This window comes from Zootermopsis nevadensis, unplaced genomic scaffold (assembly GCF_977971745.1).
Source record: "Zootermopsis nevadensis isolate Lab colony 2312 unplaced genomic scaffold, Znev_1.0 Znev_ptg000013l, whole genome shotgun sequence".
Taxonomy (NCBI): Eukaryota; Metazoa; Arthropoda; class Insecta; order Blattodea; family Termopsidae; genus Zootermopsis; species Zootermopsis nevadensis.
The window spans coordinates 12,163,865-12,189,028 of record NW_028259145.1 but is presented as its reverse complement, the minus strand read 5'-3'; the positions used below and the strand labels follow the sequence as shown (position 1 = coordinate 12,189,028).

General features: G+C 36.1%; 1 protein-coding gene across 1 annotated transcript in view; it reads left to right on the top strand.

Annotated features, from left to right (window-relative positions):
* LOC147873897 (phorbol ester/diacylglycerol-binding protein unc-13-like) overlaps positions 1 to 25,164 on the top strand; it is a 164,451-nt gene that overhangs the window by 90,307 nt on the left and 48,980 nt on the right. Inside the window, exon 2 of the mRNA XM_087348642.1 lies at positions 19,439 to 19,468. Within this exon, the coding sequence (XP_087204768.1) occupies positions 19,439 to 19,468 (30 nt within the window). The remainder of the gene's footprint in view (positions 1 to 19,438; positions 19,469 to 25,164) is intronic.

The following is a 25,164-nucleotide window of genomic DNA, read 5'->3' as shown; positions in this document are numbered from 1 at the left end:
AGACAATAAGGATATCAGAAATGTCGGCAATATAACCTATATCTACATCGTGCTATCATCCAGAAACTAGATACACATTAAAGAGAACTACTTGCACCCCCACCCCCCGCGTGTGGTTACCCGACACAGCTAGCTGGTTATTGCTAGTATAACAAACATACAGGATTTGTGTGTATAGTATTAGCCGTACTGTTTCTGTAGTGTAGGAAGGATGTATAAATTATGCGGAATATTTGACTATCCAGAAAAAACTTGCTCCGGCAAAGACTAGTATCAGACCCGGGTTACTAAACTGCAGACCAAGTGTACAGCGACCGTTGTATAAACAGACAAGTCTGTATGAAAATTACGAAGAGAAGCAGGCTTTCTTAATCTAAGTTAAACTTGTAAGTGGATTTTATTAAGCGAAATACAAGCACCTCAACTCGCAACTCGCAGAAACATTGAATGCATATATAGTCGCTGGAATGGGAATTACGTAAAATTCCATAAATGGAAAACCTAGCGCTTCGTGAAAACAAACGCATTTAAAAATACAGGATGGGGCTATTTGGTAAGCTCTTAAGTTGTAACCATGGCAACGTTGAGCTATTGTACTTAAATTTTGTAAGAAATTCGTGACGTCATAAACGAAATGGGTTGTTTCTTATGGCTGGTCAATTTTGTTTTGAACTGATTATGAGCTGTTTTCGATTCAACAATGCAGCGGTTGCTATAAAAAGTATATTACATGAATAAGTAGTGTAATAAGCGAGCATATTTTAGAGTGTATAGTTAAAATAAGCTACACATGCGAATTTAGGTAAATAACAGCGTCCAAGAGTCCGTAAACAGTGAACAAAATTGACTGTCGGGGAAAAATTATTTTGTAACTTCTGCTTTATTAATAATACTAAATCAAACAGTTTTATGTAGATCATGTTTTACAGTCCAGAATAATTTTACTATGTCTACTATTTAAATTCGATTACCTTATAGCTTTTTAAACTAATTTCGGGAAAGGTTGTGTCGAAATATGTAAATAGTGTCTCAAACGAACGAAGACCAATTCGATCTTTATGACAGAATTCATCTATCAGTATTAAGGTACTGAAGAAAACCATAGAGAATTATGATATAAGTTGTGTTTCCGTTCTGAAAACAGAAGTTTAGAATTCTGTAGGCCTACGTGGATTATTTCTGGCTCTAGTAGCAAGTAATTTACGAAGAACATAGTTAGCTGTATAACAGAATTATTCTTGACTAAATAGCGTCCATCATCTTCTCTGATTTTAATGTATCCCAAAGATTCATTACCGTGTTCATTAGAGCTCTCTCTTGGACCCTATCTTGAGCTAGCCGGCTCAAGTTCTCTCATTTACACAGCCATATTCGTAAATTCACGGTTTATGAGTGAAACTGTTTAAGTTCCATGTACAATGTACCCCCATACATGCTACAAATTACGCCCATCTAATCCATCTTTCATGTGATTATTTTGATATTTAATGAGAGCCATATGCTGTCTTAGCACCCTCTACTGATATACAAGACGATGGAACTCTTGCCCATAGTCAATTCGGATTTAATGTAGAACTTTGTTACGGGACTAACTAATTTAGACGTCGAGTATGGTGTTATGAAACACACACTCTGAAAAATTCTTAATATTTCATAAGAACAAAGACAACCAGAAGGTGGTTTTTCTATACAAAAACAGTTTATTTAACTCAGCAAATTTTCAGTCCCGATTACTATGACATTATTCCTCTATTTGCTTGTGTGTCCAGCCATTTACTTCCGAACTCCATAATAATTTCAATGCCTCTTTGTAATGTAAAATACGTTATTTAGAAATATCTTAAAATAAAATCAAAATTTGGATGCGTGCTTTCCAGACACGTAAATTAAATCCGGCTTGAATAATAAATTTATTGACTGTGGAAAAATGTTAACGTCTTCCTAAATTCGTTCTTAAGATTTCTATTGTGTTATTGTGTATCTGCGAAATTTACTGGAGATATTATGGATATTCTGACTTGCTTAGGACATTTTGTCTCCTGACTTATCGATTGTTGTCAGCATGTCTCACATTCCCAACCTGTTTATTCTGGAAAGCCTATTAATTTATTAAGGAATGAATGTTATTCTGTCAACGATTTAAAATCGACTATTTCTTGCATATGACTGCAGTATCATATGCTAAAGTTAAGTATGACTTTTAGTGAACGGTATCAATCATTTACTTCATTTAATTTTTTCTTACTTTCTTTGTGAGTACAATTTTCATTTGTTACTGTCGTTCCCAAATATTTAGAAGTTGCACATTTTAAATTATTTATTAGTTGTTATTTTGTCCTGTATTGTGGTGTCGAAAAATAAAAGGGCAAAGTTATTTTACTACGTAAAACATCTACGTTTAGTTGCAGTCCAACCTCCTTGCTACTGTCTAATGGAACTTTTGTGTTTGTATCTATGGTATTTATACATTCGCTCAATAAATTAATATCATCAGCATTAACTATAAAATGTTCTGTCCTGTTCAATTTCATCTCCTCTTTATTTTCTTGTAACATCCTAATTGTATATTCCAAAATGAAGTTTGAAAACAATGGCGATAAAGTATCTCCTCGTTTCAAACCATTCGGAATAGAAATAGTATTCGATGAGTATTTATTTATGCGGATCTTACCAAAGGTTTAGTGTAACTACATTTTTATTATTTAACTATGCAGTTTCACGGACATATCGAATTCAGTAAGAATGTTATGCAACACTCCCCCAGTAAGAGAGGCATTATGCTCGCCGCCGCGAGAAACCGAAATCTCAGGCAGACTACCTAATCTCTAATTAATTTATTACGTCGAAATCCACACGGATATGTTCACAGTTATTAAGACTATGTCTGGAGATTCCCTTGTGAGAAGAATATCGCAAGGAATTTCTCGTAAGCCTTAAACATTATATTTTAAAAAATTAAAGTAAATTTTGATTATCACAAAATCAAAGCAGTCACAAATAATATTGGATAATCAACTTGCAATACTTTTTGTGGCGGATCTCTCAGTAGGGGAGCGTTCAGAACTGGACATCCGATATTTCAGTTCTCGAGTTTTTTTTCAGAATGCATGTCTCTACTTCGTGTACAGTGCTAAAGTTGGCCGGAACGTGAACATATTTATTCACTCCTACGTACTACTGTGATTGATTATGCATGGAATTTCAATGTTTGAAATTAGATTTGTACATAACAGTTTAGTATAGAACACAGTGAAAAACGGAATTACAAAGTCAATATGTAAACTCCCTAGTACTAAATACTTCAAACAGTATTCTCACAAACACAGACCCGCACATCTTTACTAAATAAAACCAGATCATTTCTGTACTGTTACTTTGTGACATTTAAACCAAATGTGGAAATAGTAATACAATATGAACAAAAATAGCTCCACAGAAATAGCGGTCTGCACACATTTTGTGCATAATTCATTCAGATTCGAGCAAATATGTGGTAATTAACTTTAATAACTCGTATTTTGAGCAGATAATTCTTATAGTTTACTAGGTTTATGTTTATTTTAAAATAGTTCCCGATGTTCTAATGGACATAATGCACCTTAATATGTGCATTTGTGGACGTAAATACACTCACCAATCTCATCAGAGTACGCATTCAAATAGTTAATAATAGCTTGCTTTGGACTTTCATAACCGATATATTGTTTCTAAAGGCTCTTTGTTATTATAACGTTACTATTACTATCTGCATGAATTTATGCTGGAAACACGAGCCCTATTGCAAGAAATTAATAACACATACTTGGTTTCGAGTATTACAATTTAAATATATCGCTGTTTATTAAGTTAATGTGGGCCAAATATATTTTTGTATGTTGTTTATATGGGTATAAAACTGCGTCTGTCACCGTGGAGGAAGAACATAGTTTCAGGGTAAATGAGAGCAGAATGCTGACGAGATTATAAATCAGAGTGTCGAGTGACTCGTCACCCTGATGATGGAGACAGTAAGCACCTCTGAAACAATGGTAAAATTCTACCAGATAGCCATAATTCGCATCTTGTCAGACTTAACATTTATCAACACGATACTTCAAAATGACAATATTTGTAATAATTCAGCCTTAATTTATTTTTCTTGTCTTTCTTCCTTTTGGCCATGTTTCTTCTTTATGTTTCTTTTACTGTTTAATTTATGTTCCACGCATCTTGTCTCTTTTACTTATTTTCATAATGTGTTTCCAGTCACTTAATTTCTGTTATCTTTATAGGCTGTAATTATCTCTCTCTCATCTCTATTTGTTACATTCCGTCAGCATCTTATTGAATCGTCTCCTCGGAACTTCCGTTCCCTATTCCAGTATTCTCTTTTATAGGTCTTGCGGGTACTGACTCCGGAATGCTACAGCATGCTAGTATATTACATTCATATTTGTATAAGAATGTTTTTATAGTATAACTAACTAATTAGATGGCTTACCGAACCCGAAGGTTCATTACCGAATTAACCAAAGCCCTCCACCGGACCCTGTCCTGGGCCAACGAAATCCAGTCTCCTTCAACTCCTATCTCCCATAGATCCCGCCTGAGATTATCCTCCCATCTACGTCTAGGTCTCCCCAGCGGTCTCTTCCCCTCAGGCTTTCCAACCAATACCCGGTGCACACCTCTTGTCCCATCCATGCGTGCTACATGCCCCACCCATCTTATTCTTCTCGACTTAATCACTCCGACAAAACTGGGGGAGGAGTACAGATTTTTAAGCTCATCATTATGCAGTTTTCTCCACGCCCCATCGTCTTCCCTCTTAGGCCCAAATATTCTCCTCAACACCCTGTTCTCAAACACCTGCAATCTGTGTTCCTCCCTCTGAGTGAGAGACCATGTTTCGCACCCATACAAAACAACAGGCAAGATTATTGTTTTGTATACTTTAATTTTCAGGTTCTTACAAACCAGATAGGAAGACAAAATATTTTGAACTGAGAAGTAGCAAGCATTTCCAGAATTTAATCTCCTCCTAACTTCCTCATGTGTGTCATTTTGATTTGTTATTGTTGTTCCCAGATATTTGAACTTTGTAACCCTTTCAAAGGACTTATTAGCTACCCTAAGATAATTTTGCCCGCCTGTCTTCTGATGACGAGATACTAACATGTACTTAGCTTTTTCTGAATTTACTTCTAGTCCCACCTGTCTACTAGCCTCTAGTAAAACTTCTGCGTTCCTCTTTATTGTATTTATATCGTCCCCCAATAAATTAACATCATCAGCATATGCCAATAGCTGATGTGTCCCGTTCAATTGCAAACCCTCCTGCCTATCTTGGACTTTCCTGATGTCATATTCTAGCGTAAAGTTAAAGAGCAAGGGAGAGAAGGCATCTCCTTGTTTTAGACCGTTCTTGATGAAAAATGTCTCAGATACATATTTACTTACTCTAATTTTGCTGCAGGTTTCATTTAAGCACATTTTTATTAGACTCACTAGCTTCTTTGGTATACCAAATTTAATAAGAATATTATATAACACTTCTCTCTTCACAGAGTCATAGGCTTTTTTGAAGTCTATAAATAATTGATGTACGGTCCCACCCAACTCCCATTTGTTCTCTAGTATCTGACAAATGCAAAAGATCTGATCAATCGTTGATCTGTTTCGTCGGAACCCACACTGATGATCCCCAATAATTTCATTCGTATATGGGGTTAATCTTGCCAAAAGAATGTTTGATAGAATTTTGTATGAGGTTGATAGCAGTGAAATTCCTCGGTAATTACCACACTCAGTCTTGCCTCCCTTCTTATGAATAGGAATAATTATGGATTCCTTCCATTGTCGTGGCATCTCTTCCTTATCCCAAATTAACTGAATAAGCTTATGGATCCTCATAAGCAACCCTTTGCCACCTGCTTTAAATAATTCTGCTGGAATCTGATCAATTCCTGGAGATTTATAACTTTTCAACTTCCCAATGGCTAGTTCCACTTCATCTAAACTAGGTTCTGGCACCAACAGTTCAGCTGTATGTATCTTAATCTGTCTAATATCACCAGTCTCATGAACATTTAAGAGCTCGCTAAAGAAATTTTTCCACCTATTCACAATTTTTATTGGATCTGCAAGCAAATTGCCATTATCATCATTTACCAAATTGGTCTGGGGTTGATATCCTTTCTTAAAGTTATTAATGCCTCTGAACAGGTCTCTGATATTTTTTTCCCTTATTATTTGTCTCACGTTCAGCAATTTTGCCCTTCAGGTATTCCCTTTTCTTATTCCTAAAGGTTCTACTAGCCTCACGTCTCACGTTACATAGATTATCCGCATTTGTTTTGTTTGGGTCCTGCAGTCATTGAAATTTTGTTTGCTTCCTTCGATCTATTAATTTTGAACATTCTTCATCAAACCACGGTTTATTTTGCTTTCTCCTGTAGTATTCTAGTTTCTCTTTGGCTGAAATTTTGATGCAGTTTCTGACATTTTCCCACTCCCTGTTGATGTCCACACTTTCATTATCTTCATCCGTCTCTAAAATTTTAAACCTATTCGAAATTTCAACTTGATATTGTTCCTTTGCCTCTCCCTCACTTAATTTTTTCAAATCAAACCCTTCTGTGTCGAAATTTTGCTTAGTTCGTCTATTTACTGAAAGCCGCTCCCTCACTTTTGCTACCACCAGGTAATGTTCAGTGTCACAATCTGCTCCTCTGAAAGACCTCACATCAATTACATTTGTCTGCCTTCTATTATCTACTAAAACATGATCTATTTGATTGTGTGTGTTCCCTTCTGGGGAAGTCCAAGTGTATTTATGAATATTACGGTGTGGAAATTTTGTATTTTTTACAATTAAATCTTTTGACGTAGCGAAGGTTACTGCTCTAACACCGTTATCATTACTAAGTGCATGGAGACTCTCGCTGCCTATTGTGGGTTTGAAGATATCCTCCCTCCCAATTTTTGCATTGAAATCTCCTAGCAGAATTTTCATGTGATACTTGCCAAATGTATCAAATACTGATTCCAATTCTTCATAAAAGCTATCCTTGATATCATCGCTTTTGTCCTCAGTTGGGGTATTGTAGGTCAAATGGTAGGACTATCTTATAGTATTTCTGTCTTATAATCCTTTCTGCTTATGAAAATGGAGGAAAATATATTGTAATTATTACCTCAAACACTATGTTTAAAATACAGAACAGTCAGTTTATTATTGGCAGCACATTTCGATGTTATAATACCATCTTCAGTCCAACTTAGTAATGTAATGCATTAACTACGTATACTAGAAAATTAACATTCAAGCCGAAATTAAACGCAACATTAAATTTAAAATTAAATTGAATGGTAATGTTAATATTAATTTTAATATAAACTATAATTTTAATTTTTAAGCATACATTTTGCTCATAACATCAGCAAGTTGACCTGAAGATGGTATTCTAATATCAAAATATTTTGAAGACCCGTATCTAGGAAACTAGTGGGCCCATTTTCTCGTGACATCCATATGACCTTGACCTATACCTGACCTAATTGTGACATGCGTACGGTCAAAGAGGTATATAAGGTTTGGTAGAAATAATCAAGAGATAATATGACCTTGACATTTTTTAAGACCCGTATCTATTAAGCTATTGTGCCGATTTCTTCGTGGCTTTCATATGACCTTGACCTATACCTGACCTCATTGTGACATGAGAATAGTGTACCCGGTATTTACGGTTTGGCGGAAATAAGCGTTAAAATATATGACCTTGAGAAGTTTCAAGTCCTCTATCTGGTAAACTAGTGGACCGATAATTTCGTGACTTCCATAAGACGTTGACCTATACGTGACCTCATTTTGACATGAGTATGGTCAAACAGGTATTTACGGTATGGCAGAAATAAGCGTGAGAATGTATGACCTTGAGAAATTTAAAGGCCTCTGTCTGGGAAAGTAGTGGACCGATTTTGTCGAACCTTCCATATGACCTTGGCCTATACGTGACCTCATTTTGACATGAGTATGGCCCACCAGGTATTCACGTTTTGGCGGAAATAAGCGTTAAAATATATGACCTTGAGAATTTTCAAAACCCGTATCTAGGAAACTAGTGGGCCCATTTTGTCTTGATATTCATACGACCCAAAACTGTACCTGACCTCATTGTGACATGAGTATGGTCAATCAGATATTTACGGTTTGGCAGAAATAAGCGTGAAACATATGACCTCGGGATTTTTAATGACCCGTATCTAGGAAACTATTTGGCCGATTTTGTCGTTGCTTCCATATGACTTGGACCTATACGTGACCTCATTCTGACATGAGTATGGTGAATCAGGTATTTATTTTTTGGCAGAAATAAGCGTGAAACATATGACCTTGAGAATTTTAAAGACCTCTATCTGGCAAACTATTGGGGCCATCTTGTCTTGACTTTGTCATGACCTTGGCCTAACAGTGACATCAATGTGACATGAGAATAATCACTCTGATAAATACGGTTATGAAGATGTGAGGGCGAAATAATGTACAACAGTGGTTCCTAATGCGGTGCCCACTGGCGCCATGTCGCCCGCCAAGGCTTTTTTGGGTGCCCGCGTTGATACGGAAAGAGGTTATACTGAATAATGAAGGCCGTTCAACCACGAAAATTATAAAATCAAAGCACACATCTCTGCTTACGAATGCCTATCTTGACGATTGTTTGCGAGCAGGAACATCATCCTACACTCCCAAATTTGAAAAACTGCCCGATGAAATGCAGCGCCAAACATCACACTAACTTCTCACTTGATTAATAATAATTGTACTTTTGAAAGTATGTATTTTTGATTGCATGGTTTCTTGTATCATTAAACGTCGTGTTGTTTTGTGTATTATTTAGTGTCCATATCTTATTTGTCCAGAGAAAAGAAAATTTGGCTTTGTTAATTGGTTGGTGCCCGCCACGATCTCATAAACTCTCAAATGTGCCCGTAGGCACAAAAAGGTTGGGGACCACTGATGTAGATGTATGAACCAAACCGAGTCTGTTAATTCTGTATCATTCATCCGTGTATTAGCAGCAAAGGTGTCGGAAACTGTTGACATGTACCCATGTGCATAGTTTGTACCCACATACAGTGCTCACGTCATGAATAAATTCAACACGCGATCAACCTGTTTCTAGGTCTGTTGTTCATTTGCACTGCTCCATCATCGGAATACGCAAATAATGATTTCTCTATGTTGAAAAATACATACGGAAAAAAATCGGAGATTGTGTTAGTGACCAGAACCGCGATCCGGTATGTGTACAGTAATACACTCAAACAACAATCGCATTCTTGTATGTTATAACAAGTGATGAATTAATTCGAGGAGGGCAATTTAGTTATTTGCAATCATAAATTTTTGTGTGATACTTCAAATAGCGAATTAATTTACAGGTTTGTATTTCAAAAGATATGTACATACCATCCATCTTTTTTGATTATAAAATAACTCCACGCAGATGAATTCTGATGAAATTATGTAATAAAATTATTAATCCTAACTTTGGGAACAACTTTATTGCGATTCAAGCCCAACTGACTCATACACTGACAGGAATGTTTTCCTAAAAGGTATCCCTTACTTCGTTGCATGCTTCTGAGAGACTCCCGATTTAAACGTCACTTCTTCAACACCTTTTGTCTGTTCCACTATCTCTGTGGTACAGTGATTCTGAAACTTTAATAAACTCTAGTATCTGTTTTGTAACCGCTCAGATAATATCGTTAAAGTAACTCAAAGGTTTTTGAAACAATTTTTTTTCTTATTGTGTGAAAGATTTTTGTGGTGTGGGATGTCCCATCGCCCACACATTTACGAAGACAGATTGCTGGATGGATGTCTCCAGAATCTGCCCACACACTGACTGGCTCTAGGGTCTTGTTCTTAAAGTTCGGTCAAGAATGGCGCTGACTCTGAATGGGTTATGCAAGACTTCGGCCCAACTTATTGGAACTTACTTCTCTGCCAGGAAATTTATACTATCACAGTTAGATGGAATTCAAATTCAGTTTCAAGGTCTGGACGATTTCTGTTAAAATGGGTTTCTTGACTTAATTGTTATTTAAGCTATAATAAATTTGGCTTAAACATTAGTTTTCATGAATGCCATGCTTAGTGAAAAAAGGGCATATAACTATTTGAATAATTTTTCGTACAAAATAAACGACAGAAATAATTACAGTCTGTCAGTTTAACCTATATGAATGTTTAAAATTTTGCACTGCATACTGAAGAAAGTGTCCCAGAATAATAACTACCTCCATGCATCACAGTCCTTTCTGAGACGCTGATCGTCTTTCTGCCAGTCAATAAAGTATCCGTCTTTTACGGAACCCGAAAGTTCAGTACGAAATTTGCCCCACATGAATTCAGCCTATATCATCAAATGTCATTTCTTTCATATCCATTTAAAAGCTAAACGTAAAAAATATTTTTTCTCATTATTGTTACATTAATAAACTGCAAGCTTTGAAAGATTCTAATCTTTATCTGTACTACTTTCTTCAGAATGTGTACCAGAAGGAAGTTAAATTTGACTTTATTAGCATAGGGTTGTATGCTTCATACTGTCTCCCGCTACCTTTCAACAGAATAATAAACGCTGAATAGCTTTAGTGTTAATATAGCGACGTCAGATGTGTCATAATCCCTCTGACAATCAATCATAATCAAGTCAGTTTTTATCACGCTAGTCCGCGCTGATGTGGCGCACGTCACGTCCTCTGCGGTTACAGCGGCATCCACCGTCCTTCTGTACGCCGATCCCTTTGATATGCCACTCTAGTCAGAAGGCTGTAAGATGACAACAGCAGATGTGCCCTGACGAATCATTTTCAAGAAATTTGGGCACTAACTGCTCCTAGTAATAACTATTCCGAATGGTATTTTACAAGATGCTTGATCCTAAAATTGCATAATATGAAAAATGAATTAAAAATCAATTTGAATGGGAGACGTAGGTACTTGTGTGGAATGATAACAGCATAGTTGGTATTAAACTACTCTTCAATGGGCCAACACATCGGTTGAGAAAATCATGACAGTCAACTCTTCCTAAATTTAAAGCAGACGCTTGAGATGTATTTTTTGTTCCTCTGTTTTCTTATAAGCACAAACCAACGCGAATTTCATTGAAATACATTTGGAATGATGTTAGACTTTGCGCCGTTAGGTTGGTCGTGTTGGTGCTCGACTCCTATGAAAGATGGCGTGTTGAAAGAGGAAGTTTTTCAAGCTTTTCGTGCAAGAGTGTGTTTACTGGTGTTTCTCTTACGGTTTACAGTTGCAGTGTATCAGCATTGTCAGCCAACGTCTTATGACCGGTTTATTGAAATGGATATCCAGCGAATACCTTGGAAATAAGCTATAATTTATACTAATAGCTTCGATCAGTTTTTCTTGTGCTTTTAAATTATGACGTAGGGAAGACAAGAGCAGCCAACTTCGGGTTAAATTAAACTAGGTTATGTGCATGATTTGAGGTTTTCATAGCGGTGAGTATGAAGATTTCTGTCTTCTGGGTTGTTGCGCTGTGTAGTATGGCCGATGTTAACCAACGTTTCAGAGGTCATACTGCCTCCGTAATCAGGGCGATGAGTATGAAGATTTCTGTCTTCTGGATTGTTGCGCTGTGTAGTCTGGTCGATGTTAACCAACGTTTCATAGGTCATACTGCCTCCGTCATCAGGGCGAATCGTTGATAAATATCGACCATACTACACAGCGCAACAACCCAGAAGACAGAAATCTTCATAGGTTATGTGTGTGTGATATCTGCACACGGACCTAACAGCACGGAGTGTTTGCAGTTTTTATTTTTATTGATAATATTTGATTTAGTGATTTAAAACTTTAGAATGAAGTAGCGGGCCTAGTCCAGCGTTTCAGAGGACAACCATTCCCTGATGATGGAGGCAGAGAAGGTCTCTGAAATGTTGGACTGCGATCCAGTATTGATGCGGATAGTCGCTCGAGAAGTCTTTATTTAATTTAGTGAATGCTTTAAATGGTTATATTTTAAACTTGATTGTTTTAAAGTGTTTTTAATTTGTTATTAATAGGATGGTGCTACTTTTACTGTGTCATATTGCTCTGTTCTCTGCTTGGTTCCTCTGCACCCAATATGTAGATAATCATGATAAAATTACATTTCCTATAGTCTTTATTGGTAAACATTATGGTAGTTCAGGGGAAGACTTTACACATCTAATTAAATGCTGGATAAGTTCTGGAATAGATATAACGCTAGCAAATAACCACGTCCAACCTAACAACACAACCATAAACTATAAGTAAATGTGTAGAGAAATAATTTGTATCATGTGGTTTATGCTATTTCAACATAGTACGATGAAAAGCACGAAGTAAATTGAAGGGAGAAACAGGAATATGTTTTGGAAATAACTTATAGAGGCCCGAGTAAGAAATTCGGCTTAAGGAGACGTTGTTGACACAAACCGTTTGAAGTGGAGAACTTCATGAGATCGGTGAAGAAGTGAGAGAGAGAAACAGAGTTATTTAATTTCCGAAAAAGTGAGTTTCGTCAAAGTAGTTGTTACTCAGAAATCTTGTTAAAAAGTTGCTTTGATTTTATTTCCTGTTTTGGTGGTACCCAATTTTATTCCTTGTTCTATTATGCTAGAATGTTGCGGCATTAGACTTTTAAACACTTTACACCATACAGTTATCCTGGAAACTAAAACATAGACCCATTTCTTTACGTAGAGTTAGTAATGAGAAGATATATCGGTTCGTCGTACGTAGATTTGAAGACGTTTCAAATTCATTATAAGTGTGCCTGAGTGTATGCTATATGTGTGTGCTCGTGTGTGTGTGACTTCACGTTGTTACACATGGAAAGTAGGACTAAAATGTCATCGTGTCCATATGTATATCTCTTACAGTAATAACTGCTGAATCAATTTACTGAAACTCTGGAGGAGAGTCATGCTGTAAAAGGCCTCACACAGTATTAACATGGCGGACGTGCGAACTTAACTTTTAGCATAAAGAGCCTGAAATTCTGCACATGAAATATGGTCAAACAATTTGTGACAAATTTATACAAAATATTATATAGGAACAGAAAAGCAACGTTGTCTGTCTTTTATGTTTTAGTCCAATTAGAATAATTGATGAATATTTGTGGCATCGTCTCCTCTTTTGTTGCTGCTATTGGACAGAAAGTTCCATTCCGAATATATATTTTAACTGAACTTGGTATAAAAATAGTGAAAGGAAATGTACAATTATTCATGATTACTTTCGGTCGATTTCTATTTCCGCGTGAATATGTCAGAATGAATGTGGGCGTCGTAATTTCTTCCAAGAATTTTTACGTTATTTTTAATTTCGTTTCGAATATTACTAGAGAACACTTTTTCTCATGTGATCTTTGTTGAAAATTTTAGTTAAATTCTTCCTACGCCGCAAGAATTTTTACAATCCTCTTTGGATGCTAGTGGTGTACTATTTTATTGAAGTTCATATAACACTAGTCTACAATATAGGTGCTTAGTCTGAAAGTGCGTATGTTATATAACGCCGAACTGTAAGATCATTTTCATTTAAAAAGGAAGCGATTATGACATATTTAATACATTGTTTTAGTATATTTTTGGAAGTACAGGTTGTGGTTGGCGTACCCTATGTAGACATACAGAAATAATGGACTTGTCCTATCCGAAAATTTTTAGAGAAGAAATCAATGTCAGAGCTAAGAATTACTTATCGCACTTCGTGGATTGTTCCATAGAACTTCAAATTATATTTGTTGGTCTAGTTTTTGTTCTAAACGTGGATAGTATGTTATAAATATAAACGTCTTGATCATAAAACTCATCGAGAAATGCACATTAGCAGACCAAAACCTAAATTGCAAAGTATTAAGATGAAATGTTGCGAATTAAGATCTGACCTGATCTAGAATGAATAGTCTGTGTTTTAGTGGAAGTGGGAGAGAATTAACTTCCGTTTTGCTGGTGGCGGACATAGACTTCTAGAATTCAGAGTTAATGGATGACACTTGAAATATAATTACAATTTTTTTATTTCGTATACAGAGCTTGTTTCCTCAAGGATACTAAATTTGATTAATGTATTTCTTAGTTATTCCGGTACTGATCTTCCACCATTAGACATCCCTCTATACATAGAAAATGTTTTATCCTCTAAGATCATGAGTTACATAGCTCAATCAGTATAGTGACTAGGCCACAGGTTGCAAGACCCGGGTTTATTCCCCCATAGAGCTTTAAAAACTACCGGAGACAACTTTAATTGTCCCGTTTTATTGGCATTCCTTAGCATTTTATTTTGCTGTCCTTCATTTAATGCAGCTGAAAATAAGACATCGGTGTTGATGGTGGGATAAACGATATCGTAATAGAGTTACTGCCTCGAAATATAGTGTCTGTGAAATCATCCAACTTAGTAAAAGAGTATATTGGACCACTTCTTAAACGTAATGAAAGTTCTTGTGGAACAGACACTCAACACAATTACCCTCACCCTTACTCATAAACTCGTAACATTCCACTCCCAGACACTTGTCACTTATGTCACGATAAACTCTCTAGCTTCTCAACCCCATATAATAATACGAGTTAGGCGTTTTACTCCCAGTTGCTACAAGTCATATCTCGTGTCTAATGTGTTTGTCGCCATTACTGTGTTTCGTAAAGATGGCTTCCCTACAAGCAATATACTCTGAGAAAGTCGTTTACATATTTTTAAAGCTGTGAAAATTTGCAGGTTCTGATCTTTGTGTGTTGAAGGGTAAGAAACTGCGTTACAGAAGAGTGACATATGTACAGATCAAGAAGGACGTTAAGGACATTTTGTGGTATATATTGTTCTGTATGGTTTACAGACCTGTAAGCATCGCTAAAAAGCTTATAATTTTTGTCTAAACACTTTTAATAAAGACCACTCATAATATTCAATCAAATTCAGAACATTTTTTGATTGTTTCTGTTTTGTCGAGAGCCACTTATCCCATGAGATCTGTAGAGAACTTGAGAGATGATCAGTTTAAGATTTCATAGGAGAATAGCCTAATATAGAATGTAATAATGCTATATAGTTGTGTTTATTCTATAACCTACAGAAAAGACGAGAATTTTTTGCGAGGTGCCCAATGTCAAAATGAAATAGGTTAAAATCGTGGAAACTTAAATAATGCCTTCGCAAATAAATGCATCTACAAATAACTTCTTATAATATATAAATTTTAAAACATTGAAGTACTGCTTGTGTACAGCTTAACCCAACCTGTGTTTCTCAGACTAATTTATTAATAGAATCGCTCTGTGTCAGGAAAACATCAAAGTGCTTTCTCATATTAATACGCCAGTAAATAAATGAATGAATAAATAAATAAATAAATAAATTTATTGTTTAAGATCTGAAGCCAGACGAAGTTGCTTCATTATCCTTTTGACACTCTACAATCTGCAGTCAAAAGCAAGGTTGTTTTAGCATTTAATTAAACACGAGGTAATGAAGAAATGTTTAATTGGAGGCACAGCTCCACACATTGTAGATGAAGGCCAGTTGTCAGCTTCATGCTCTGGCGATTTTCTTTATGGAGAAATCACCACCTGTGTCCATTGTGTTGGAGGCTGGGTGTGACACCAGTCAGTGACAAAGAGAGAAATACCTCTCCTTTGTGGTTCCTAGTCACTAAATTAACCGAGCTATACCACAAACTGAACTGAAAATAAACTATTATCTGTGAAAAACGAGGACAGCAACATTTAGGCATATGTATACATAGTTTTATAATCGGAAATTTGTGTTCTGAGGCCGTGTAATGAATGTCATAAGATAATGCTTTTAAATCGGTTAATCGATGAAACAAAAATAATATAAGAGAATTTATTGTTTTAATATCAAAAGCTATTCTGTTATTTATTACAGAACCGCAGAACGTGTTAGCTTAGATGTGATTTGCATTCGAGAGTTGTACCTATCTGGTAGGAATCGATAGCTCACATAAAAATCGATCGGTATTCTAATGGTTTGTGGTATTCCTTAGCATGTCCATGAAATAATTATTAACTCTTTCTGTTGAAAAATTTATCGTCAGCTCGTCGTATATTTACTTAAATATCCTCTCCGATTCTCTGATACTGGTTTTCAATTATAATTTCTTTCTATAATTTTAACAGCGTCATTAAATGACTTATGATTTAACTGATTCTGGCAGCTATGTTTTACCTGTTTCAACAAAAGTGAATGATTATGAAGCAAGAAATGGAACTTTTGTTTTCAACAAAACGAGTTGCAGTGCGATCTGGCTATTCATTTTATTAAGGATACTCTTGCTTGGAGTAGTAGCAATATGCGTTTTATTGATGATTCCATTTGCGGTCTCTGGAATATGAGGCAAGCTAGCCTCATTTCCACAAACTGTAAGCGGTGGTACTTCGAAAAAAGAGAAACGCGTAGGAACACGCACAAAGCACAAAACATATTACAGCGCTTACGTAAAGACAGGGAGAAGCGAACATATGAAGGTGACACAACGAAGTGAATAAACATACGGGAGCTATGAAAAGGGGTGTCTGAAGGAAAAATATTTTAACGTAAGGAGAAATAAGGGCCAGCAGTGAATAGGAAGAAAGACGGTAGAGCAAATAACATAAACAAAAACACATAAAGGGACTAATATGTCTGGACCTCTTCTTTTTTAATATAAAGTATAAGTTGTTTGACAATTGATATTGTACTGAGTAAAAACATAACACAAATAAGAACACAGAAGCTATACTAGGCGCTAGTAAAGAAGTTGGTCTAGAATGAAACGCGGAGAAAAACTGAGAACATGTTTAAATATCGTCACCCGACTAAAGGACAAAAAGTTAGCTAACGAATAGTATGAAAATGCGGCGAAGTTCAGATAGAACTATTTTGGAACGACGTTAATAAATCAAAACTTTATTAGTGAGGAAATTAAGAGCAGACTACATTCGGAGAATGCTTGCTACCATACAGTTCAGAAACTTTTGTCCTCCTATCTGTTATTTAAAAATGTAAAAAAATAAATTATAGCCTATAAGATTAGAATTTTAACATTCTTTGTGTGGATTTGAAATCTGGCCTCACTTTAAGAAAAGAGCACACATTGAGGGTGTTTGAAAATGAAGAGCTTAGGAGAGTATTTTGACCTAGAAGGGATGAAGTGACTGAGGGCTGAAGAAGGTGCATAATGAGGAGTTTTATAATTTTTACTCTTAATCATATATTTTATATTTGGATGGTCAAATCAAGGAGGATGGGATAGGCGGAATATGTAGCGCGCACGGGGTGATGAGAAATCCGTACAAAATTTTGGATCCAAAGCCTAAAGGACAGAAGGGGAAGGCCTAGGCGCAGATGGGAGGATAATATTAAAATATCAATCTTAATTAAATCGTAACACTCGGTTCGCATACCATAGAAAATTGGTCTAGAGATGGTATGATAATGTCGAAACATGTTGCCAAAATAGGGGCTTATTAATTCTTAAGAATAATTAAATGTGTCGAAGACCCTAATTGCACAGCGGAATGCTTGAATATTAAAATTAAAATGCTTCTTGTTGAAATATGGCCTGGCGTTAGGATAGCATTGATGTGGTTCAAGATAGAGACATTATTGACGGGCTATTGCGAAGACGGTAATGTGCTTTGGGTCCAATAAAATTCGGGATATTTTTGACTAGTTGATCGTCCTATTTAGCTTCTCAAGAAGGCCGCGTTTTCATGGTGTTAGTTATATTAACATTATCCAAACAGTATTTTATTTAAGGTTTAATATGTTTAGCAAATCTTCGACAAATGTTTCAGAAAGTCAAGGAGGGACATTAGATTGGAAAACTTTAATGCATTGTCAGGGTAAAAAGTAAGGTATGTTTAACAACAAATGCATGTATAACGGTATATGGAGAATTCAGTAAAACCATACTTTTTGATGATTACATTGTAATTTGTTTAGTTTCAGAAACACGATCATCTCTTGTTTTGGATTAATGTCATGCACTTTCGCTATATAGACTGAAATATCAGTCTTTCGAAACAATAAATTTAGAACACAGTGGTTTATCCCATCTGATTTTTGTTCTGATAAAAAAATGAAATCCATAAATAGATGTTGTCAGCGGTATCCATATTACAGAATATAAAAGCAGGTGATATATATTTCCGTTAAATGTTAGATTACTAATGCAGGCCTGCCTACGAGGAAGTTATTTGCAAATCAATACTATCAAGCAGTTTACTATTGATTTTCACTGTCTATCAACATACGATATCGCAGATACGTAACTTCATTGGATATCTGATAGGCTATGCATTCTTTATTCGTCTTGTAACACAAATGTGCCAGGATGAACTTGACTTATAAATCAGCGACGTCTCAGTCGGCTGACGCGTTCTTAGGTTACCGATAAAAAGAACGTCCTTCATATATTTTTAACAAGCAGCCAAGGGCAGTAAGGAAGTATATCAAATTGTGCTTTTAGCGTGAGACATAATCTTATCACCATTAAATTGTTAGCCGTTCATCTGCATATATTACTTTGTAGAAAAGTAGCTAAATTTCGTCGTACAGATATTTCAGGCGATATTTACAGAGTATATTTGCGAGTTATATTTAATTGGATGAAGCAGAAAAAACTGGAGGCACCTAGTAACTCGAGTGAAAACGCGTGTAGGTGAAGGTGTTGAAGGGAGAGTTTTATGAATTCTAAAGTCCATCCGAGCAAATGCGGAAAGTTTCCAGAAAGTTGGCTCAATTCCCTACAAACGTTATCAGTTGGAGTGGCGACCATTCGTCTGGAAATCATATGGGCTACCTATTTGTAGAAGGGCGGTGCCACCATAGGAGACAGTCGACCGAATTTTCTCGAATGGATGAGAAACTCGTATTCTTTCTTCTATCCTTCCACTATAACGGTTTTCAACCTTTTATCTCTCTTGTGTGGGTGTAAAATTTATGTGTTTACGTGTCTTAGAATTATTTTTTCCAAACACCCACATTACGAAACGCGGAAAGTTTAATATGTTGCGGTACGATGCGGTACACTATATTTTTAAGATGATCAATAATATACTGAGTGATTTTGTGCTCTTTTCTTTTATCTGACAATTCTGTGAACGCTTTATATTTCTGAAGAATGTGAACTTCGGTGAGTAATGTCGTGTTTTATGAAATCAGACACGTGGATTTACAAGCGCTGTCCATTACACTGTTTGTCAGTTTAGAATTAATGTTTCCAACAGTTATATAGCTTTTGCTTTTAAGAAAGTGTTTTGAAACAAAATAATACTGACAATACAATTGAATATATATTTATACCTTACGTCTTTAAGTTTTGTGTGTTTCGGGGACACAGCAACTAATATATGCTCTTTCTTTTCTTTACAGTGAAGAAGGCAAGATACGTCGGGCTTCAAGGTGCGTATTAAATATTTTTTTTACGAAGTCCATAGAGCACAGACCTTTCTGAGAAATTTGCAGGAGCTTATCTGGTCTAGAAATTCACTGCCTTTTACAGAAGCCGAAGTTTAATTATCGTATTCAAGACAGCCCGACGTGGACCCTAACAATAGTTATTTAATTTTAGTCCATACATTAACAAGATTATATTTAACATTAATTATAATATTAGCTTTCCTCCAGAACCCAAGTATCGTAGTTGCCTTTTTTTTGTAATTTCCTACTAAAGGTTTTACGAATTTCTTATCTTCGCATACTAAGTGTACTGCCCATCCTGTCCTGCTTGATGTCATACAGATTATGAGGCTCCTCATAGATTAAGTTGCTTTACTCTCCCGTTATTTCTTCTCTCTTTGGTCGAGATATTCTGTAAACACGTCATTCCACGGTAAGTACTCTGTTACGTTCGATAACGTTTTTTATGTAACCATGTAGATGTTCTTAACTTCTCACGCAAAACTCCTCTTTTCGTCATTTGTGGTAAGTTTCGTAGTAATTATTTTATATTTTTCATCCAGTAAAAGTAGCACACTGATGCTGTAGCACTATAAAACAAACTTATTTTTGACAGAGAAAGAATTTCAGTTCTTAGGAACAAAGAATACTAAGGATACTCGTATATCCCCGGTGTGAGAGTAAGTACAAATATTATAAATAAAGTACAATTGTTACCTTACAACCTCTATTAAATATTACTAGTGATTTTCAAAACTACGATTTCAGCTTTACCTTTATATGAAAATTGTGTTCTATTTCGATACTTATTTTGGAATAATAAGTATGATTTGTGATTACTTAGAAAAAATGTTTTTACCCTAGCCGTTGGGTTATAGCCTATTGCGGGGTTATGACAGGTGTAGATTCCTGACCTCTGAAACGTTGGTAAAGATCGACCAGACTAAACAGCGCAACAACCCAGAAGACAGAAATCTTCATCGTTCTGATGATGGAGGCAGTATGACCTCTGAAACGTTGGTAAACATCGACTAGACTACACAGCGCAACAACCCAGAAGACAGAAATCTTCGTAATCTATTTATTTCAATTTGCATATTTTTGTTGATAGATTCATGTATTGTGCCCGCTACAAATTACAAATTCCTACTAGTTGCCCATTACCCCCACCCAAAAACAGATTTTTCGATCCATGCCGGAGACAATATAAAGGACAGGGTAATCAGTATTAGTAGAGTATACGCTACGTATAGTTACGAGAACAGTAAATGAAGAGGTTGCAATAAATTAATTGCAACCTGCTTTCCGTAAGACTGTGACTAACATTAACTGGCCCAACCTTATATACGTGCTTGAGCAACTCGTTTGTTACTCCGTCGCTAAGTGACGGAAACAAGGTAATGCAGTCCTTGCGTGTTGGTGCTAATCTGAACATGTTTGTGTTCCTGCTGCTCTGAGAGGACAGTTCGTGGTGATGGAGCCTGCTGTCCTACGGTTATCGGTTTGTGTAATCCTTGTGGATACGATGTCGCCTTAGAAGAGCAATTGCTGCTACACTCACGAACAGAGTGTGACCCCTTTACGAGACATTCGTCCTTGCGGTCAGTACTGCCAAGTGCATGTTCGTCTCTTCGTCTTTCTTACCTCAGTGATGACTACATATCACCTGTTTTAACATTTAAGAACTCTGTATTTTACTCACGGTGTACTAATGGGTTTCATGTGAGTCTCAGAATAAACAGCGAGCGATTTCTTCCTCAAACCTTTAAAGCCGAAGTTGACCAAAAAACCTTACATTATTTAGATGATTTTCAGATTTCTTTTAAAGCTCTATTCGAATCTCAAATATATAAAATATTGTCTATGTACTGGTAACTTTAACTGACTTCATGAAAAAGGGCCGTCTTGAGAAGCTAATCGTCAAACATCTGGTCAAGAATTTAGCCATCTGCTATGAAACCCGAAATTCAGTTACCATCGTGTATACAGGAGTCTGCCAATAGACCGAGCCAGTTTAATCTAGTGAACATCATCTGAGATACTCTTTTATTTCAAGCTACATTTCCGTATTATCTCCTCCTGCTATTTTTAGATTTTAAAAGAGTTCCCTTTTCATAAATTTCCAACGCACTTCTAGTTTCCTCTGTGCATATTACATATTACATACCCGTCTTATGTTCCTTGGTTTTATCAACCAAGTAATTGTTGGTGCAAATTATAGAGATTCTCACTTATCAGTTTTCTCTATTGTCTTGTTACTGTCTTTCATCTTAGGTCGAGATGTTCTCTTAAGCAACATTAATGTTTGTTTTTCCCTTTGGATAAGAAACTGCTTTTCCTTTACACACAAAAATGATGAAACTATGGCTCTAATTATTTTAATCTTCAGCGGTTTAGATACTAGACGGAAGACAAACCATTTTCTACCACTTTAATGTTTAATTATGGCCCCCTGAAAGTGTCAGTACTCGGTTACCCGCTTTTAATTATTTTGCTGGATAAGGACTAGCAAGAGGATAACGCCTGTGAAATCCAGTCAAAAGGCACCGGGTTCAAAACTCGATCAAAGATTACGTCCATAATAGTAACTTAAAATGAGACAACACTCTACCTTCTAATCTTTTCTGATTTACAATAGTCTGTCTATTATTTAGAATGGTCTTAGATTTATGGATTGTTGTAATACCTCGTACTTTGCTACTTAGGCTAATATTAATTCTTAATTGTTTTGTATTACTAAAGATTGGACTTTAGTTGCATTTTGCATTGTGTTAAATGCAGATCAATTTATTTAGGCTATTGTAAGCCTGCTGCTTTATTACTAGAATACCTTACGAATCTGAGTCTTTGCCAATCATGACATAGAACGAGATGACGTTTTTAAAGCTCTGAATTGTTGCGAAATTTCAATTATAATCAGGTATGTACGTACATACATCGCTGTCTGGTTTTGTTAGTTCTGTAACAAATCGGCGTATAGAAAATGAAAATCGAAGTGCCATATAAAGTATCAGAGACTAAATCTAAGTGAAACACCAGGTTTGATACCACAGCAGTGTGGTGATGATGGATCGCTATCATCAATTGATAGAATATGTATGTGATAAATGGAAGCAGAAAATCCATAGAATTCCTCATTCCATTTGTCTTGTGTATCAAAAGTCCCATGTGTGATTTAAATCTGAGACTCTTCACTTGGTTTACAAAACTGTAACTCAGGGTATTGAATACACGGATCGAATTGTTTTAAAATGTAAAGGGAATGTAACTGTGAAGCGACCGTGAGAGTAAGTAACATACCACTCGGTATTTCAAGCTTAATTTAACTGAAGGCTTTCGACCTTTTTTCTTTATGCATCAACAGGTATAAGTGTGATATTTTCATTGAATTCGGTGAGTGAAATTTTGATATAATTTTGCATGCTAATATAGAAATACATGAAACGCAGTGTAAGTGGAATTATGACGCAGAGAAAATATTTAAAATTGTTGTCAAAACATCTAACAAGTTTTGAAAAGGTATATAAGTTACTAGTCTTTCTGTCGGTGTCCAACCTGGGGGTCCTGCTACCAGAGAATTAGTTAGTTAGTCTTCCTGTTTGGTTTGGTTTTCAGTTTTTTATACGTTAAGCGATTTCATACTCCATAATTTTCGAATATTAAAGTTCCACTTCTTAAAATTCAGCCCTTCTGTGACTTATAAAATTCATTCAGCCTTATTTTTTGTAAATCTCTCTTCCATATTTTCCACGTTGTGCCCAATGCTTAGTTCTTCCGTGTTGTATGAGGGTTGTTCAAATGAAACCAGTACGCTTCCGAATGCATTGAAAATCAGGGTTATTACGTTAAGATATATGTGTAAATACTGTGTGGGTTTTGTGACGGCTTATAATAAAATTGTTTTTAGCCTTCTACTTGCCTTTGTGTATGCTGTTCGAAAAGTTACTTAACCTGTACTCCAATTGTTATTGATGGTCGCATTTCAATACAACTCGACTGGATTAATGAACACACAGTATAACTACACAAGAGCTAACGCAGATCACGTTCATGTAACCTGCTCGCGCCATTTCTTCGAACTTCAAGGATGTCCTCTCGCAAGACAGGGACTCTTCATTGTCGTTCTTACTTAACCCGCCAGAATGAGAGAGGGATACATCTTCTGATTCTCCTGCCAAACAGATCGACTGTATCTTGTCTGGTGAACCGTTTTCGTGACGCAGGAATTATTTAACACGTTGCATCAAACATGAGGAAACGAGTGATTGCATCGCTGAACGTGGTGGCCATTTATTATTTTATTATTTTAGTGTTCTGTCTGACGACAGGTCCATATGAACAGGATCCTTCCATCCTTTTCTCGGACTGGGACCTGTTCATATACGTTCTTGGCAGATGATCCAGAAGTGGTTTGCCATTGCCTTCTTCTGTGTGTGAATGGAGTAATTGTTGGGATGCCACGGAGGAAAACTCCGTGTTGCCTAGACCACGGCCTTGCCCAACACAAGTTATAAATTCGGGCACCGCCGGGAATCGAACCCGAGACCCCAGGATTACAAGGCCAGCGTTCTAACCGCTAGACCACCGTGGCAGGTGGCCATTACCAGTACTTAATATAACATTGCTTTTTGCTTTCTGATTTCAGTGTAACTTATTTTCTGACAAATACAGGAATGGGTTGCATAATTTCTCGATCTCTTATGTATATCCTAATGTAATGAGCAGAATGTGTAATCAAATCTAAAACTTCTTGACGATGGTGAAGAGTCAATTGAATAAAAATTTACTTGGATATTATCCATCGTCTAGTAATAAAACGTAAAAAACGTAAAACGACGTTTCGGAGATGAGGCTCTATCTCCGTCTCCGAAACGTCGTTTTACGTTTTTTACGTTTTATTACTAGACGATGGATAATATCCAAGTAAATTTTTATTCAGAATGTGTAATGTTACACTCATTTTAGCTAATAAATATTTTTAAATTGTATGAATCACGAAGACAATTTCAATTTTCAGAATTTCACGTCAAAGCATTTAATTTTCTTTGGAAACGACTTAGTGTTTCTTTTTTCAGTTTTTTCTTCAGCAAGATCGAAAATTAACTTCAGGATAATAGCTTTGCTGAATTGTGTATAAAGTTAAAAAAATCTATTGGCATACTGGCTGTCACGTAATGGCGTTACGATTCAGTCTCGGCTTTAAAGCCCATCCGATTCGCAACACAGCAGGCGACATTTTTCACGAAAAAAGAAGAAAAACGTAATGTAAGACACTTCCGGGTCACTCGGTGCTACACATATAAAACACCAATAGCGGAACAGCATCTGTATAAGGAAACTAAATTCACTGTTTACATTCTGGGCCAGACTACACGGCGCTACAAACCAGAAGACAGACTTCTTAAAAAGCGCTGTTCCTCCCATGTTGATTGTTCTGTCAGATTCGTCTTCTCTTCCATGCCTGCTATAATTTCCACGCGGCTAATTTTCTTCGATGCTGTCATCTTTATAATATTTCGAGAACTGTACAGATTACGAAGCTCTTCAGTATAGAATTTGTTTCAATCATCTTGTAAGTTTATCCAGTCTTGAGTTATCTCAATATCCCCCTCCCCCATTTTCCCAACTCAATTAAACGTTATCTTACCTACTCATTCGACTCTGTATGTATTTTCCAGTTTCATAGTTTTTTTAAATAA